The following is a 16,540-nucleotide window of genomic DNA, read 5'->3' as shown; positions in this document are numbered from 1 at the left end:
TATTATAATTTTTTAATATTAGACATTTATATACAAATATATTATCAAGAAAATTATTATATACATATTTGCAAATATATATATGTATACTATATACGAAGGTTTAAGATGAATTATTGGAATCACTCGTAAATCGCGAATGCTTTTCGTGCCAAAGATTACCGAAGCAACTGAATCGAATGGATTCCCGCAGCAGTATATTTCTATATCTCATAGCCCATAATTTTCAAACTATACACTCCTGGTTATCATACCGTAAATACGGTGGACGTAATCGTAAAAATTTTTACCGCTGGCTCTCGGCGAGCTTTTTAGTCTGCGAGCGGAAATAGATGAGGCAGAAATAGAGGCTTAATTGAATGAAATTAAATGACTTGAAATTGAGAAAGACAATATCGGAAGAAGAAGAAAAAAATATTCTTTGCGAACGCAAAGAATATTTTTTATCCATGCAATAATCGGGCATTCTCTCTCTCTTTCTTTCTCTCTCTCGCGCTCGCGTATGGATTTTCATTCTATTTTTTTACGAGAGACGAAAGTCTGTAAAGTTTCTCTCTTTGCGAGTCTGGCGAATACTTTGCTCTCTCGTCAGATACCGAGAGTCACGTGATACCTCTTTATCTACATTCCAGGTATCCTTATTCGCATATTTCATACAACGCATCAGCTTTTACTGCACTCGTCGCATCGTGAGATCCGCATCTACTATATACCTAGTCCGCGAAAACTCGCGGCATATAAGGCGGCAAAAAAATTAAATTATATACTCTCTTTATTGCGGCTTCGCGCGCTCTTACGAGGGATAACGAGATACCGTATCAAACCGAGTACACATACGACACTATAGCGAAAGACATAATTCGTACATCATTGCAAGATTCGCAACGGGTAATTTATGTGCTGATGCATCGTAGAAATATGTGTGTTGGGTTATCTGTATAGATGCAAGTGGAAAGCATCGTTACGCCCATTATCGGTCGCGCTTCTGAACATCGCGAAGGAATTATTTTATCAGCCGAAGTTATTTTATTTTGCGAGTCAAATCGGCAAAGATGCGAACTGCAGCTGCATCCAGGATGGGAAAGCATGAAGGCATCTCGTTAATGCGCGCATCTTAATCCCCGTCGATCATTCGGGATGAGTGGACGATAGCGTGTTTATTTATGGCCTTTAACGCGTGAGGTGAGCTGTTACACCGTTGATCGAATGATGTAAACGAACACGCGTTATCGCGACCACCGATATGCGTTACTTGCTTATTTTTAGATATGACGCAATATGCGCGTATTTATTGAAACAACAGTTGCGAAAATTTTTCTGGCGTAGCCAGTTATTTTCTCAATATAAAAGATGATTCGCCAAGATGGAATATACTTGTACTGCCAATCCTGGATCGTTTCGAGAGAACAGAAGACAAGAGCCCGCATTTATATTTAACGCTGAGCATCACGACCGTCTGACTTTGATTTATTTAATATACGGATGGACTGTGGATTATTACGGATTAAGAACCATATGGTTGCATTTAACGATCGAATGTATGGTCCTATACATAAAGACGTGAAAGTGTCTTTCGAGAGCTTCAATCATCGAGTGAAATTTAAAAAAAAATACCAGAAATCGTATACTCGCGACCAAATACTAGTGGATATAAAACTCGTCAGCATATCATTTTTATCTCGCAACGTCGTATTTTATTTCGTCTCAAGTAGTTATCCTCATGTATTCATTTTCGCTCCGTTGTCACGATGCATCGTCTTTAAAATAAGTGTCTTAGATATTTTCGATTCTTCTATTTCTCTTTTTTATAATGTAGAATTTTATTTCATTACAAATTAATTGATATCTTAATTCGCGAATAAAAGTTACATTATAAGACTTTTAATTTGAATTACGTGAAGTGGAGGAAGTATAAAAATATCCGTGTATGTGTATATGCGAGGAAATGGTTTTTAAATCTCTTTATCGCATAATAATACCGAAACGCACACATAAAACATTGATTATAATTGAAAATGTACATAAAAGCTTTGTCATAAAAAATGGATATTATATCGAAATGTTAATTGAGCGTCGGAATCTCTAACGATTTATGTTAAATGTGCGTATTACTTTAAATATATTATAAAATATATGTATCTAATGTATTTTGAAATATTTAAAATTGTATAAAAGGATATTTTCGGCCTATCTCATTGTTCTCCACTCAGGAGATAATTATTATTTAAACAACTTCACTCAATATACATTAATAATTGAAGTGGCAGACGGAAAAACTCCCGTGTGCCCGAGTCCGCTAATAATTCGTTTTTATCCACCGCCAATCGCATTTGTTTAATTTAATATGTCGACGCAACTCTCCGGCGACTCTCTCTCGCACACCCGTGTCGCGCATCTTAATTGCATCGCCGTCGATGCAAATTAGCACTGCCACCGAGGGCATTCAGGGAAAACGGGCAACAAGAAAACGTGCAATTTTACATCCTTTCCCTTTCCACGTGCATTCTTTGCGTGGCTGGCTCGCTCGCTCGCTGCGATAGTTGCTTATCGCCTCGAGATCCGCACGCGACGCGATTAACATTCCGATGAGACGCGAACTCGGTCGATGAACGGGACCATCATTCCGTTCGTTAAGCATCGAGAAAAATTGCAGATGCGGCCAAATAGAGAGAGAAAGAGATAGAGAAGAAGATCTTCTTCGGAAGTATCCTCTTCTGCGATGAGACCGCGTCTTTTAACGCGCTCGTGCATCGATGCACCGAGCGATTGGTGACATTAAAAGATCCTTGACTCGAAACTCGTACCCACGATTACGTTTCGACGTACGCATGACTTCGAGATTGAATCAGCGGGCCGCGTCCCGTTCATTAATGCGCGCGGCTGCCAATCGAGTTACGTTGCACTATACAGTGCAACGTAAAATGCACTCTCGCTCTCGTGTTTCTTTCTCTTCTCCTCGTGTAGGCGGACCCGCGTATAGCTGCTCGTTTTTCCCCGAGAAATAGGATCGCGCGGACGATAATAAAAATATTTTTGCACAAGGGCACAAGAGAACACGAGAGCGCGTGTGACACAAAACACGGGCCGATATATTCGTGCCGATTCTTTTTATAATCGCGATAATCGTTACGGAAGATGGCTCATTCTAGTTCAGTACACGCATGCACAAATTACATCTTCACGAGTGTTAATTAACCGGTACAAGGAACGCGCGCTCTAATTTTCGCGATTTCTCCTCTACTAAGGGGGGATTCTTAATATGTAAGTTCGAGGAACGTCTCACTTTTACGGTCTTTAGAGTAATATCTAGGAAATCATTGCGTGATGCGGCAAGAACACGTTATTCGCCCATGTTTTACTTCGAGAATCGTATATTTAATCGAGGTACATTGAATTATTTTCAAAGCGCTTCCATTCCGCGGCGACATTCCCATTAGTCAGCCGCGACCTTTTCAGAGCCGGGACCACACCGGGAGTAAAAAGATCGTCGTCATCGGGGCACGATAAATTACAATCGTCTTATCGATTGCGACGCGCCGTGCACGGCTCGATTGTGAACGCGATTGCGCTGCGTGCACCATCGTTTACGCCACCAGCAGCCAGCAGCCAAGTTAGCGATCGACTCGATCACAGGAGTCCATCACCGGGCGGGAGTACCGACGCAAATAAAAAAAAAAAAAAGAAAAAAAAATAGCATAACGGGAGGTCGACCGGGTTACTTTCTAGTTGCCTTGTATGCGCTTATACGCCCGCGCGCTGTCGATATTTCAACGTGCTGTATACGTCGCGATTATAGCCGTCGTGCAAGCTGCAAGCGCATGCATCTTGTTACGCGAAATTCGCGTGGGTAATAGGGGACTTTGATTGCGTCGTCAAAGTTGCTGCACAAGCTTACGATTGAAAGGTGACTAAAGAAATGCACACGAAACATCCGCAATTTTTAATATCTAATCAAACTGAGGAGATGTTATCGAATTTTTTTTTCTTTTTTATTAAAATTACAACAGAAATGTCGAATAAGAAGCTATTTGCGAAATTAATTATCATTTAATAATCGATTGAAAAATCTAGTTTCGCATTTATCTCTCTGCCGCAGGCAAGGCCTCTGTCTATTATCTAGGAAAAATCTTATTAATTAACGTGAATTTATAATAAAAGCTTTCTCATCTTTATTTCAAGAGCAGGCCGTTGATTTTGTTAAAATATGTATTAAAGCAAAAGATATATAGAAAGCGCGCTTTGCATAAAATATTTTGTCAGGAGTTTAAGTGCTGTAAAAATATCCCATGGTTATACGGGAGACTTCAATTAAGCCGTTTCGGATTCACGCATCATTAATGCTGAGAGCGTCCCGCCACCGTGTAAACATTTAAACAGTGGAATTATTAAATGGATTAAATGACTCCGTGACCGACGCGTTAATTATGTCTCGTTGATTTGTCGCAGTTATATGACAGTTATCCGTGTGGTTTCAAGTAACCATGACGTAAAAGTAATAATAATGTTAACAACATTCGTGCGCGCGGATATATGCAATCGGCTCTTATGGATTTAAATGAAAATACATTACTACGATGCATTTGCAGCCCCCTCGGGGCGATTCGAGCTCGCGAGTACTCTTGCAAGATGATATCGCGTCATTTTTCTATTTCAAGTCACTCGGATATTCGATACGATTATGCACATTTCCCGTTAACTATATGCTCCTGTCTTGTTTTTTTCCACCTCGCTAAGATATATCGCGCGACAGTCACGTGTAAAATTCATGGGTCTCGCAAAACGTCCCGCTGAGTCGCCGCGAGCTCTCTTCGCGCATTCCCGAACGTTCAAAGAATACTAAAAGCGTGGCATTTTTTTGCGAACGCGAATGACCCCCAAGAGATTTCTCCATATTAACCGAATCGGCCGAATTCGAACTTGCGGCCGATCATCGCGCTTTATATCTATAAGCGCGCGTTTTTTCGCCACTTTTCGGCGACCACCGCGCATTGCGACGGGACGTCATTAATTATAATTTAAATTGCAAATCGCCCACTAAAATATGTCGAATCCCCGGCGTACTCGGCCGTCCACACTTTAATGCCTCGCGTTCACATATATGTATAGCGCGCGCGATCTATGGTATAGATATATATTTTATATGCGACAGCATACGCTCACGATACACATGCACATCGTATGCATGCGACAAGTCGTATTATATACATATACATGTACATATGCGTATATATATGTATGTGACATATATACATACATGCGCACGTGTCCAACGTGTACGTGTCATATGCAGTCCCCGCGCGACATGCCGAGAGGGGATTTTTCATGCAAATTCGCTTATAAAATCGATGTTAATTTTTATAAAACGATTATCGCGACCATCTATGTGACAATAATATTAACTAAACTGCGGACGCCGGGCCGTACATATACGGAACTCCTGTTGACCGCTTCCGGCAACGATGAAAAAGTTAACGCGCTCTTTCGCCATGATCTGTCCATGATCCATCAGCGGCATCAGGATCATCGGCGAAGATAATCGGCAATTTATATAAACGTCATGTTTATCTCCGAAACAAAAAAAGAAGAAATACCGTACAAACACGACACGTATTCGATTATTTCAGTCATTTACCTGACCTGAACTGTGCGTTATCATTTATGTCAAATCGGAATGTATTATACATGACAAATCTATGCACAACTATTACGAATGTAATATACGAATGTAGATGAATGCGCATATGCACGCCCGCGCCCATCCCTCATCAAGATTTGCATTTGTGCAAGACTCTAAAGTGCTCCGTGTGTGTATATAAATATATAGACGTATATGTATGTACGGGGAAAGAGCCTCTCTCCATCTTTTCATCCAATCTAAGTCACGCGGAGCACATTTTACTAGGCGCATTAACGAAGTCGCGCGACAAGAGCATCGCTTCTCGTTCTCGGGCAACACGAAAACGAGCGTCTCTCCTCTCTTTTTTTTTTTTTTACCCGATTACGCTTACATTTTCGGGACGTTAAAAAAAATTTTTTTTAATCGAAATCTTAAAAAAATCGTGCACGCATCTGGGATACCGCTTACCGGACCGTCAGATAAACGCGTGGACCACGTCGGTGGCATCTTCAGGCCGGGACGAAACTTTTGCCGCACGGCAAGTCCATTAGAAGCGCACGGACGATTTAGCAGGGGTATAGAGCGGCGACGGCGGCTGCGCTTTTCTGGGGTCGGCTTTTAGGTCCGGCAATTTGATGCTCGTTGCTTGTCATGCTAATATGCTCAGCTTTATATCGTCGCCGAGTTTTTCCCGGTGGCGTTGATACACGTTTTCGGTACGCGTCGTTGAGCACCGCGGAAAATACCGTCGCTCTGTCATCATTAAAATTACGTCGCCGCGACGAGATGAATTACTCAAGAGTGATTTTTTTAAGCGACGAGATGCGAAAACGTGCCCGCTTTTATTTCCCTCTTTTTTTTTATCCCGGCACGTATCATTATAAATAATCTCGTGCGCGCGAGATTCTTTTTTATGGAAATATCGCACGTGGCGCAGCGCTCAGCTGTTGGATAAAATAACGATTTTCCATAATATCTCGCGGATATATATTTCGATCCTATCGCGTACAATTTTATGCACTCCATCACTACGAATTACACGGTAATTCGAAAATGTAATTTGCATGACATTTGCGTAAGAGAACCGGTATACTTGCGTATCATCTTTGAGCCTAATGGCTATTCGAGATGAATGATATTGAATAATCAAGAGTGGTACTTAAGTATAAGGCAATAAGCTTAAGATATGATATTACAGGAATAGATCAATATATAAATGATTTTTCAAGTATATGTTTTTCTAAGCACGTTTCTCCGTTAAACGAAATAACATGTTTAGCTTCCATCTAATTAGAATTGCCATTAACAAACACATCACGTCGGAAGTTAATACGCGAATAGTAATATAATAATGACATGTAATAACAACGGCTTTAATATCACGGGTTCATGGCATCTATGCAATCTTGGGTGTTGCGTAGTTAATTTGATGAAAATGCGGCCGTGCAGCCGCCGGCTTTTTAATTGCGATTTATACACCGTAAAAAAATATATACGCGTGCCCTATATACAATCCCATCCCAGCCTTATGACGCATGTATAATATAATTTCCAAGAATGTATATGATTTCCGGATTCACGTTATTATATCGGCGGGTTGATATCGCACGCGGTACGATTAATGAAAATACCACGCGGCTGCAACGCCGCTGGCAAATCCTCCTTTACGATCGGTTAAATATTCCGGTGCAATTTGCATCGTTAAAGATGTGTAAGACATTTCGCTTGAATTAAGATACAGCGCGGCACAAGAGACGTGATGTGGAATTTCCATGTTCAATATAGTATATTTGAAAAGCTATACAAATTATTCGCGTCTCGAACTGTTTAATTTCTTTTTAATGCAAATTTTTCAATGTTCTTATTGTATGCATCTGGTGAACACAAAAGAGATGGAATTGTCAAAAATTTTTCTACATTTCATAGTCTTGGGATTATTCGTATGTGTAAGTGATAAATTTTCTCATACATATTAGAAGTATATCTAAAATCTGTAATGTATAATTAATAAATTCGAATTCTATGAAAATGTATTTTCGCGCAACGTCCGCGCCGGAATATAGACAAGATGATAATTCGCGAAAATAAAATATTAAGTGAGAAACACCATGTATGTAAAGTGGGTAAATGGGAAAGTTTGCGCGGCTTTTTCACGGCGCATGAAAGGCTGGAGAGGCCCTGTGTCGCGCCACTATCCTTGAGTTAACGGAGCGTTCCCCAAAGACCCATGTTTACAATATACATTTTTATGGGCCGATTCTTTTATAGCTCTTAATCTTAACGCGCTTAAACCGGAAAAGTTCGGAAATTGCGGTCTTTGTAGACTTGCAAGTGAGTCTTTACCTCGATTTTCACTCCTCTCTAACGCGTAAAAATCGGATAACCAAACGAAAAACAGCGTTTTTATCTTTCTTGATCTTTTTATAAATCTGTATGAATCGCTCAATAAATTAAGCATATCACCGAAATAGAGCGACGATGGCCGTATAATAAGACGTTTGCTCCGGCAATAACGAGATATAAAAATGATCACCTGAAAATGAATACACTTGCACTGTTCTCGATTTTGTAATTCTCTGTACTCATTGTCAGTAATACGATTAACGATTTATATACGAAGATCTTTCCAAAATTATATTTTCTTCGATAAGCATAAAATACTTTTAAGCACAAGATGTTTTTTTCTTTTAAACAAAACTGACGAGACATATATATAATTTATTATGACATATTCCAATCTCTAATCTCGATTTGAAAAAATTGTGCTTCTTTCAGAAATATAAATAAATGGAAAATCTATTTTAGTTAAATTTATAGGTGAACTTTATGTTAGTAGAATTTTGACTTAATTTAATGAATAATGTAATGTCAAAAGTTCAAAAGTTGTGGCCTTTATTAAATTTTTACAAAAAAAAAAGATCGTGTCAATTTTTAGCGAGGATTATTCTCAATGTGAATATCGTTCTGCTTATAAAACTGTATATACAAATAAAACAAAAGACACAAATCAAATATTTTACTTTTGTTATCTAATCGAATTTCAGAAAGTAGTTTCCACTATTCTTTGATTGTGATCTTCGGTTTGTCATCATTTTTCTTTACGCGATTTAATTCTGATGAACGCAAAAGTATTATGCACGGAATCGTGCACAAGGTGGGCTTCTACAAAGATTTTATGCGGTAGCTAAGGCGTACGGGAAAGTTATTTGTGTAATTTACGGCTAGAGTGCCCCTCGACGGATGACTGTACCGAGGTCGCAAGCACTGACGTTCTTCTATTTCAGAGTGCACATCTTGAAATTGTTGTTATGAGAATACGAAAAGCGTCTGGCGAACGTCTTTGGAAAGATATACGGTATCGTTACGTAAAAAGAACACAATTCGATACGCTCATCATCGAAAATTATAATCAGATAAAATAAATCGATCAAGTTTAATATAATTTTTTTATTTTTTAAGTAACATTTTTTATTTATCTATTTATTTATAAACCGGAAAAAGAGGTCCTTTTAATACAATTATATTAGTGTGGAGAATATTAGTGTAATATAATGAAGAATATATATATCATGATATAGTAATGAATTAGAACAAAAAAAATGTATATATACTGACTTATCACTTTCGGAAGTTAATTCGCAATTATCTATACGCATTGAAAAGTATGATATACATCTTCCTGTGCACGAAACGTCGCGTAATCCGGCAATCTCGTAAATGTGATGAGCGTTCTATCGACTTAATTGCTGTGCTCTCTCTCCTTAAATTCACGAGCAGCAGCGGCTTGGCAACTTGGCTTGTCGGATTCCGCTTCTTCAGGAGTAGAGCAGCATGGGGCATGCCGCCGTACTGTTCCTTCGTCTTTTTGTCACGAGCACCCGAGGTTTTTAGACGTATCGTAACGACGACATTAGTATCGCGTGCAACAGCTCGTGCAGCTTTTAACCTAGCCTAGCCGAATGTTCGCGAAAAGCAGCGAGCCGACAAGATTGCAGGCGTGCACTTTGAAATATCAGAATGTAAATTAATGCGCCAAACATTACATTGCTCTTTGGTATTATATTACTTTAAATGGCATTATTAAAACGCGAAATATCATTTGATCTCTTATATATACGTACTGGGACTGTAATGGGTATAAAATTGAATACATTTTGCGTAAACCTATTAGTCACCATCTGTCTATTAACTCTCTGAAACTGTTATATGTTATATATGCGTGATATATCGGTAGTAAAATGTATTTATATTAATCTTTCGTAACTCGAGCGAACAGTTCAAACATAGCACGAGTAAAGGACATTCGAAATTGCGAGCAAAAGCGGTACGCTTTAGATTAATAATGCTTTCCTCGATCCCAATCGCCCGCGATTTATCGGACATACGTACCTGCGGGACACACGACATTTCCGACGCGTCGCTAATACATTGCGGAACATCATCGATAGCTCTGATATCACAAACATTAAGTATTCAAAGAGATACAATTTTATTTTCGGTACCGCTAACAATTGATCTATGGATTTTCCGTCTCTCTGTTGTCGCTACTCGCATCTCGCGGTGAATATTTCATTCGGCATATTGTATGCCGGAAGTTAAAAGTCATGGTTTTATTTCTTGCAAAGTTGCCATGATCTAAAAACGTTGTATAATGTGATTTTTATAAATATACTGACATAGATATTGCTATAGATAGTGCTTTTTTAAAATCTGTGCTTTTTAAAAAAATATATGTTTATCTTCTACAAATGATAGCAACCATAAGTGTTACAGGAATTTTTAAAACTTTATAAGTTATTACATAAATTAAAAGTTGAAGATTTAAAATGATATACATAATAAATAAAAACAAAATTAATAATTAAGAAATATAATGTGCAGAAATATTATTTATCTGGAAATGATGTGCACATTTTTATCGCCAATTTCTATTCATGTATAAACTCTAATTAATTCTATTTGCGGGTAAAATTTATTACACTTTTGCGATTACTTAATATCCTGTAATCGAAACGGATATCTCTAAGAGACCTTTGAGCTTTGCAAACGAGTCGAGCGGAAAATGTTTGTGCGAAAATCTCTTAATACAAACGCGAATCATGAAGTGCACACCACGCAGGAGCACCTTCGACCCTCGAGTTCGGGATCCTATTGACTTATGGCGCTTCCGGTTTGTCGATCCGTCAAGAGGCCGGGAGATGGAGAGAGAGGGGAAGAGCGCATGTGGTCTCTGTTTAATAAACAAACCTCCGTTTGATTTGCATTGCGCGCAGTCACGCTTCGGTCGCGGTGCGAATTTCAACGCGGATTGCAAGCTTGCTCCGCTACTCGGTGGCCACCGGAGTAACGTGAGATACCTGAACAATGACGCTGCCCTAGGACGCGTGATGCGCCAGAATAGAAAGGGCTTTAAGAGGCATTCCTGCCGTTGCGTTGCCGCGTCGCGCGCGATTTCAGCGTCGAGGACCGCACTGTCGAACGACAGTGTGTCTCCGATGTCAAAGCATACCCGGATGTCGTTGTACAACGTGATCAATCCCAGGCAAGGCAGTCGCCGTCGCCGTCCTGTCTTCCTTCGAAAGCCGCGCGATTCGAGCGACGAATCCAATATTGTGGCCCCGCCGAGACACTCGAGATAAAATACCTCGCTTTCGCGCAATTTGCCTCTTCTTTTCCCCGGTGACTTTCAAAGATCATGCCATCATGCCACTCCTGGAGAACTCTTATATTCTTTTTTTCCGGCGTGTGAACGTCGGTTTACTGACACGTGCATTTAATTATCTATGCAATTTTAAAGATTCAGCAGCATGTCTTTAAACAACACGAAAAAATTAGCTGTGATAAATTTTTTTCGATAACAAAATTGACGTTGTAATAGAGCCTTACCTACATATATTTGTATACTTATTCTGTATGCCGTTTTATATGATATATTTATTTCATTTTACGCATAGAGTACAATTTTCTATGTGTTTTCCTCTCTTTTAAACGTCATGTAAAATTACTTTGTTTAATTTGACGAGGCATCGATGTCACTGTCGATCAATTTTATTACATTCGGAGATCCAGCATCGCGTTCTCTTGTTCCACTTTTCGCGTTTGACATTCATTCGAGTCACTATAGGGTACCGTTCGTGCATTCCACGTTCGCAAGTGCCTCTTCACATTAGTCGATAGGACAAATGCGAAAACGAGATGCCGTTTTGCGCGGCTCGACCTCGGCGCGACTCACTACTGACCGGATGATCAGCAAGTGGAAACGGACGAGCATTCGTCCGGCCTGAATGAAATCGGAGGCGGACGAATGTTTATTTGAAATAGGATAGCCGCGAACGATTGCGCGCTCCTGATTTCGAAACCCGAGCGAAGTGATCCATGCATTGAACCTCGAACGAGCAGCTAGCGAAAAATTTGCATCCACTGTTTGCGGTTCGGGTGTATCGTTCGGTGACAACAATTGGCTTTGTGCGATACGAGAAAATAAGTGGCGAAACGAGATGTATGGAATTCAATAATAAAAACAATACCCTTTTGGGAGCGCGAGGACGTGTTTGCGTCAAGTTCTTGGCCTTTTTTCTCAGTATCGCAAGTATTTATCAATTAAAAGCAAAAAAAATGATTTATTGCTTTTTTCTTAATTGTATGCGCAACCATAGACATTTTAGAAATGTTTCCAAGTGCTATTACTAAATTAGGAGATTTAATCAATTATTTTTTTTACTTTCTTGTAATCTTATAGAAAATAATGGAAATGATATTCTGATATTCCTGGAATTAAAGACGACATAACGCCAAGGAGATAAACGAGAAATGTCTGTACAGTAAAGCGCTATCCGACCTACAACCTCTTATCTTGCAACCTTATCCTCGCCTCTTACTGTCAACTGCTCCACCTTTGAAATCTTATCCGCCGCTATGTACGACCTTCTCAGAATTTATATTAAACAACCAACCTCCCCATTATTGGTTTATTTGTGCGTTGTGAGGCAAAGTAGCATCCGGCGAATCTTGTGAGCGCTCAAGAAGAGTATGCGATGCACGACGATCTCCCTTCACAACTCTTCACGAACGTAACTCGCTTATATGCAATATGAACCTGGAAACCGAACGAGATGGCATCTTTTCGTTTTAGAAAAAAATTTAATTTAGCATTTGATAACTGAGATGAGTTGAGAATATTTAACGTTAAATATCTTTAGATTTGAGAACAACTTTTAAAAAGTATAAAATGCATATTATTCTCAAATATTTGTTTCTCTCTCTCAAACACAATTTGTAAGGGATAAATTCATAAACATTACATCTTTGAACTCTAATATGGATAAAAATATATACAATAGTCCTCATAATTTAATCGACTTAATAAAACTATTTATAATAATTAATATGATCTTCTTTCTGTGCGTAGGCTGCTCTGAGACCGAATTCATATGCAGAAACAGACAGTGCATCGACCGTAAGGGATACTGCAATGGTGTACCCGATTGTTATGATGGATCGGATGAACACAATTGCCGTAAGTAATTGTTTCCACATTCGAAAAATAATCGTTCACATTCATCCTAGTTAGTTGCATGCGCAGATTGTCACTCTGAGTTTCTAGTAGTAGTGTGTCGCGCATTGATACGCTGTAGCTGTAGTTTTTAACAATTATTCTTTTATTCTACTTACAATGAATGAAATTTGTTAAATGAATTAATAAGGTTACACTTTTGTACGACTTACAACATTCAAATCATTAAATCCTTTCATACGAAAATGACTGTAGCGCAAAATTTCTATAAACCTTTTAAAGAAATATAGTATTTTTATATTTTAAATGACATATGGAATATTTTTCTGTGAGAAAAACTTTAACTGTGATAAATTATCTTTTTTATAATTACGAATTCGAAAATGTATGAAAGGGGTTAATTACAGGCAGAAGTAAGTTTTATACAAAGATCATTCTCTCGGCACACGCGTTATTATGAATCTACATGAGACATGCGTGCCGATAAAAGTATCTTCACGCGGAATCGTCACTAATACTGACATACGTCCTCGCACGTACCAGCGTTATTTATCGCCGACTAACATTGCACGTCAGCTTCGCATGCGACTGTGCCGGAACTAATCGCGAATGGGTCTGGACGTATTACGATGAACTCAATAATTATAATAGCTATGACAATAACAATAGCGTGCTCGGGAGAAAAATAAAGTATGAGGATCGTGGTGGGTAGTGGTGCTGCTTGTTGCTAGTGGTGACAGTAATGATGTAGTAGTGGTGGTGATGGGGTGGTGGTGGCATTTAAGGCCGTTGCACCCGTATGGCATCGACATTCGTTTTCCCTCCTTTTTTAACCCCATCTTCGCCAACTCTCTTTCCCGACCATGTCAACTTATTATTTCTGTCGTCTTTTGCGAAGGCACGCTTTGTCCGCCGTCTTCGACCACGTGCATCGCTAACTATACCCTAGTCGCTACGGCCTAATTTCTTTAAGAGCAGGATACGAGAAGAATTTACGATCGAAGATGAACAGACTGCGTAATGCCACTAAAAATGAAATTTCGTTAGAAATTGTCTACCAAAAATGAAATTATCTGATCAGTATATGATTATTTTGTGTTTTTAACTCTTTTGATTGTAAATTATCTCCTTGAGACTTGTATAAAAAAGTATCTTTATATCCACTCGTATCACAACGCAAGATTACAGGTATTCGAGCTCTGTAATTTATGTACAATAATGTTACAAATATGAACGCTGTAATTACAATTTCATACGGCAATAGTCCATTAGCGGGAATAACCGTAATGCAACACAATACGTTTGGTGACGCGCATTGTGTTTACGCAATTATTACAACGTTTACATGTTTATTGTACGGAGGCTAATGGCAGTAATTAATCCTAACAGCACGAGCGCATCAATCGGCTGTCGATCGAATTCTTATTCATTTTCTCTGGCATAACTCATCGTACACCTCATTAGCGGCGTTAATGCCGTCGAGAACCGCCAGAGAGAGAAAAAGATAAAAAAAAAAAAAAAGAAGAAAAGAACAGAGGAAAATGAGGAACACGTTGCGTTCCCCGCCGGAAATCCGGAACGGCCTCTTGTCGAACGAGATTTACTCGCGTTTATTAATCCGCCCTAATAACCGCGGCCGCAATTTTAATCCGACGTTAATCTCCGCGGACCGGTTGACGTTGAACGTCGGGTCCGGCCCTTCCGTCAGGCTCTGCTCCAGAATTTCGCATTTTCACCGTTTTAATCCAATTTTGATTCGTGACAAGAGCGCGTCACGTCCGCCGAACTTTGCCCGAAAAACGGCCCGCCGTGAAATCGTGCCAGACCACTCGCGAGAGAGTCATCATTCCCGCTAAATCCTCCGTGCGCGAGATTATGTTTATTTCTCATTGTCGAGACAACGTTATATGACGTGTCATTAAGCGGATAATACTTTATGGCTTATTTAACGAATCTAAAAGTTTTAATGATTATAATAAATTAATTACAAGATATACCATTTTATATACTTTTTATATACATTATCTTATCGCAAAAATTATGCATTTATTATATCATACTTATCTCGATGAAATTAGTTTAAAATTACAATTTTTTTAGTTAAATCTCGTTAATTTCTCAAATGCATATTCTCGCATCGCTTTCGGATTACCCGGATATTTACGAGAGAGAATATTGCCGCGAGCAACCGAGTGAACGGATTATTGAACTCGCGGTTCATTTGCAATTCAATCGTCAAATGGGCGAGGCTTCAGGGCAAACCTTGAACCTATGATGATGTCAGAAATCGCAGAATCTTTCGCTCTGTACACCGCTTTATCAAGCGACTCGCGACTTTATGTCTCATTCCTTCATTGGAGTCATCAAAATGATCTAATCTCTGCCGTTTTTTTTTTTTTGTTTTTTTCAAGCAATTAGAATAAAAAGGCAAATTTTCTCTCGCGCAATATTGCAGTAAAATTATTCATATCATAATCGGTCGTGTTTGACTCTCTTACTGCGAAAAATTCATTACGAATAAATTTTTTTATAATTAATAGCTGTCACTTGAATCAACGACAATTAAATGGATACAATTGAAACTTTCGTAATTTTATACCGCCATATTTCGATGGCCCGATGAGAATTATTTATTTCGCAGCGCGGTTTGAACGCTGATAAAGTGCCATTTCATTTTTCCATAATTTTTTAATTTTGGTTTTCATTGCTGACTACTTTTGAAATAACCGATTAATTTTTCTATGCGGCCGGAATGCTTCAGATCGTGATGAATATTTCAGTGAATATTTAAGTGAGAACCAAATGCGAGCGACCATGTAAAATATTATTAAAAATATCCTACTATCAGATACCTATTTATATCGTCTCACTTCTGTCATATTTTTCTTTCTCCAAGCTTTTTAGATGATAATTACAATTAGATGACAAGCATTTCTCAGATAAGTGCTGAAATTTTTATCACTTTTATTTATAAAGTGCACATTTTACTTTAATCGCTGTTCCTTATGATTTCGTGGCGATTTTTACGTGTCTACTCATGCCTACGTCTGTATTTCGTCTCTACGTGTGTGTATTCGTACAATAACATTCATCGACATGGCTAAATGTAAAGGCAACTGTTGGATGTCACGCAGTGTCTTTTTGCGACAATTAGGTTCTTTCAGGTTCTTTTATCGTATACTAATTGCTGCCGTAAATTAGAGTACGGCGGAAGGTTGACCGTAACTCCTCGTTCATTTATAATCTCTTCCATGAAATTTCCTCAAGTGCGTGCTAATTAATGGCCTAGCACTTAACGCGTCTCGCTCGACCACTAATTAATTCTTTTCCAGAAGCTTCTTTTATACCATCTTACGTCATCGTGCTACGGTTCTACATTGAAATTATATCCTCCACTAGAATTACATTAC

At 38.9% G+C, this 16,540-nt stretch overlaps 1 protein-coding gene across 8 annotated transcripts in view; it reads left to right on the top strand.

The window, feature by feature from the left end:
• The window catches only part of Trol (terribly reduced optic lobes), a 157,158-nt gene that overhangs the window by 92,731 nt on the left and 47,887 nt on the right, over positions 1–16,540 (top strand). For all 8 annotated transcript variants that reach the window (XM_083042631.1, XM_083042630.1, XM_083042629.1 and 5 more), the window contains exon 10: positions 13,026–13,133. In XM_083042631.1, coding sequence (XP_082898757.1) covers positions 13,026–13,133 — 108 coding nt within the window. The remainder of the gene's footprint in view (positions 1–13,025; positions 13,134–16,540) is intronic.

This window comes from Prenolepis imparis, unplaced genomic scaffold, assembly GCF_030444845.1.
Source record: "Prenolepis imparis isolate NDT839.2.m4 unplaced genomic scaffold, iyPreImpa1.0 SCAF_7, whole genome shotgun sequence".
Lineage (NCBI taxonomy): Eukaryota > Metazoa > Arthropoda > Insecta > Hymenoptera > Formicidae > Prenolepis > Prenolepis imparis.
The sequence above is the reverse complement of the archived record's forward strand: the minus strand, read 5'-3'. Positions and strand labels throughout refer to the sequence as shown.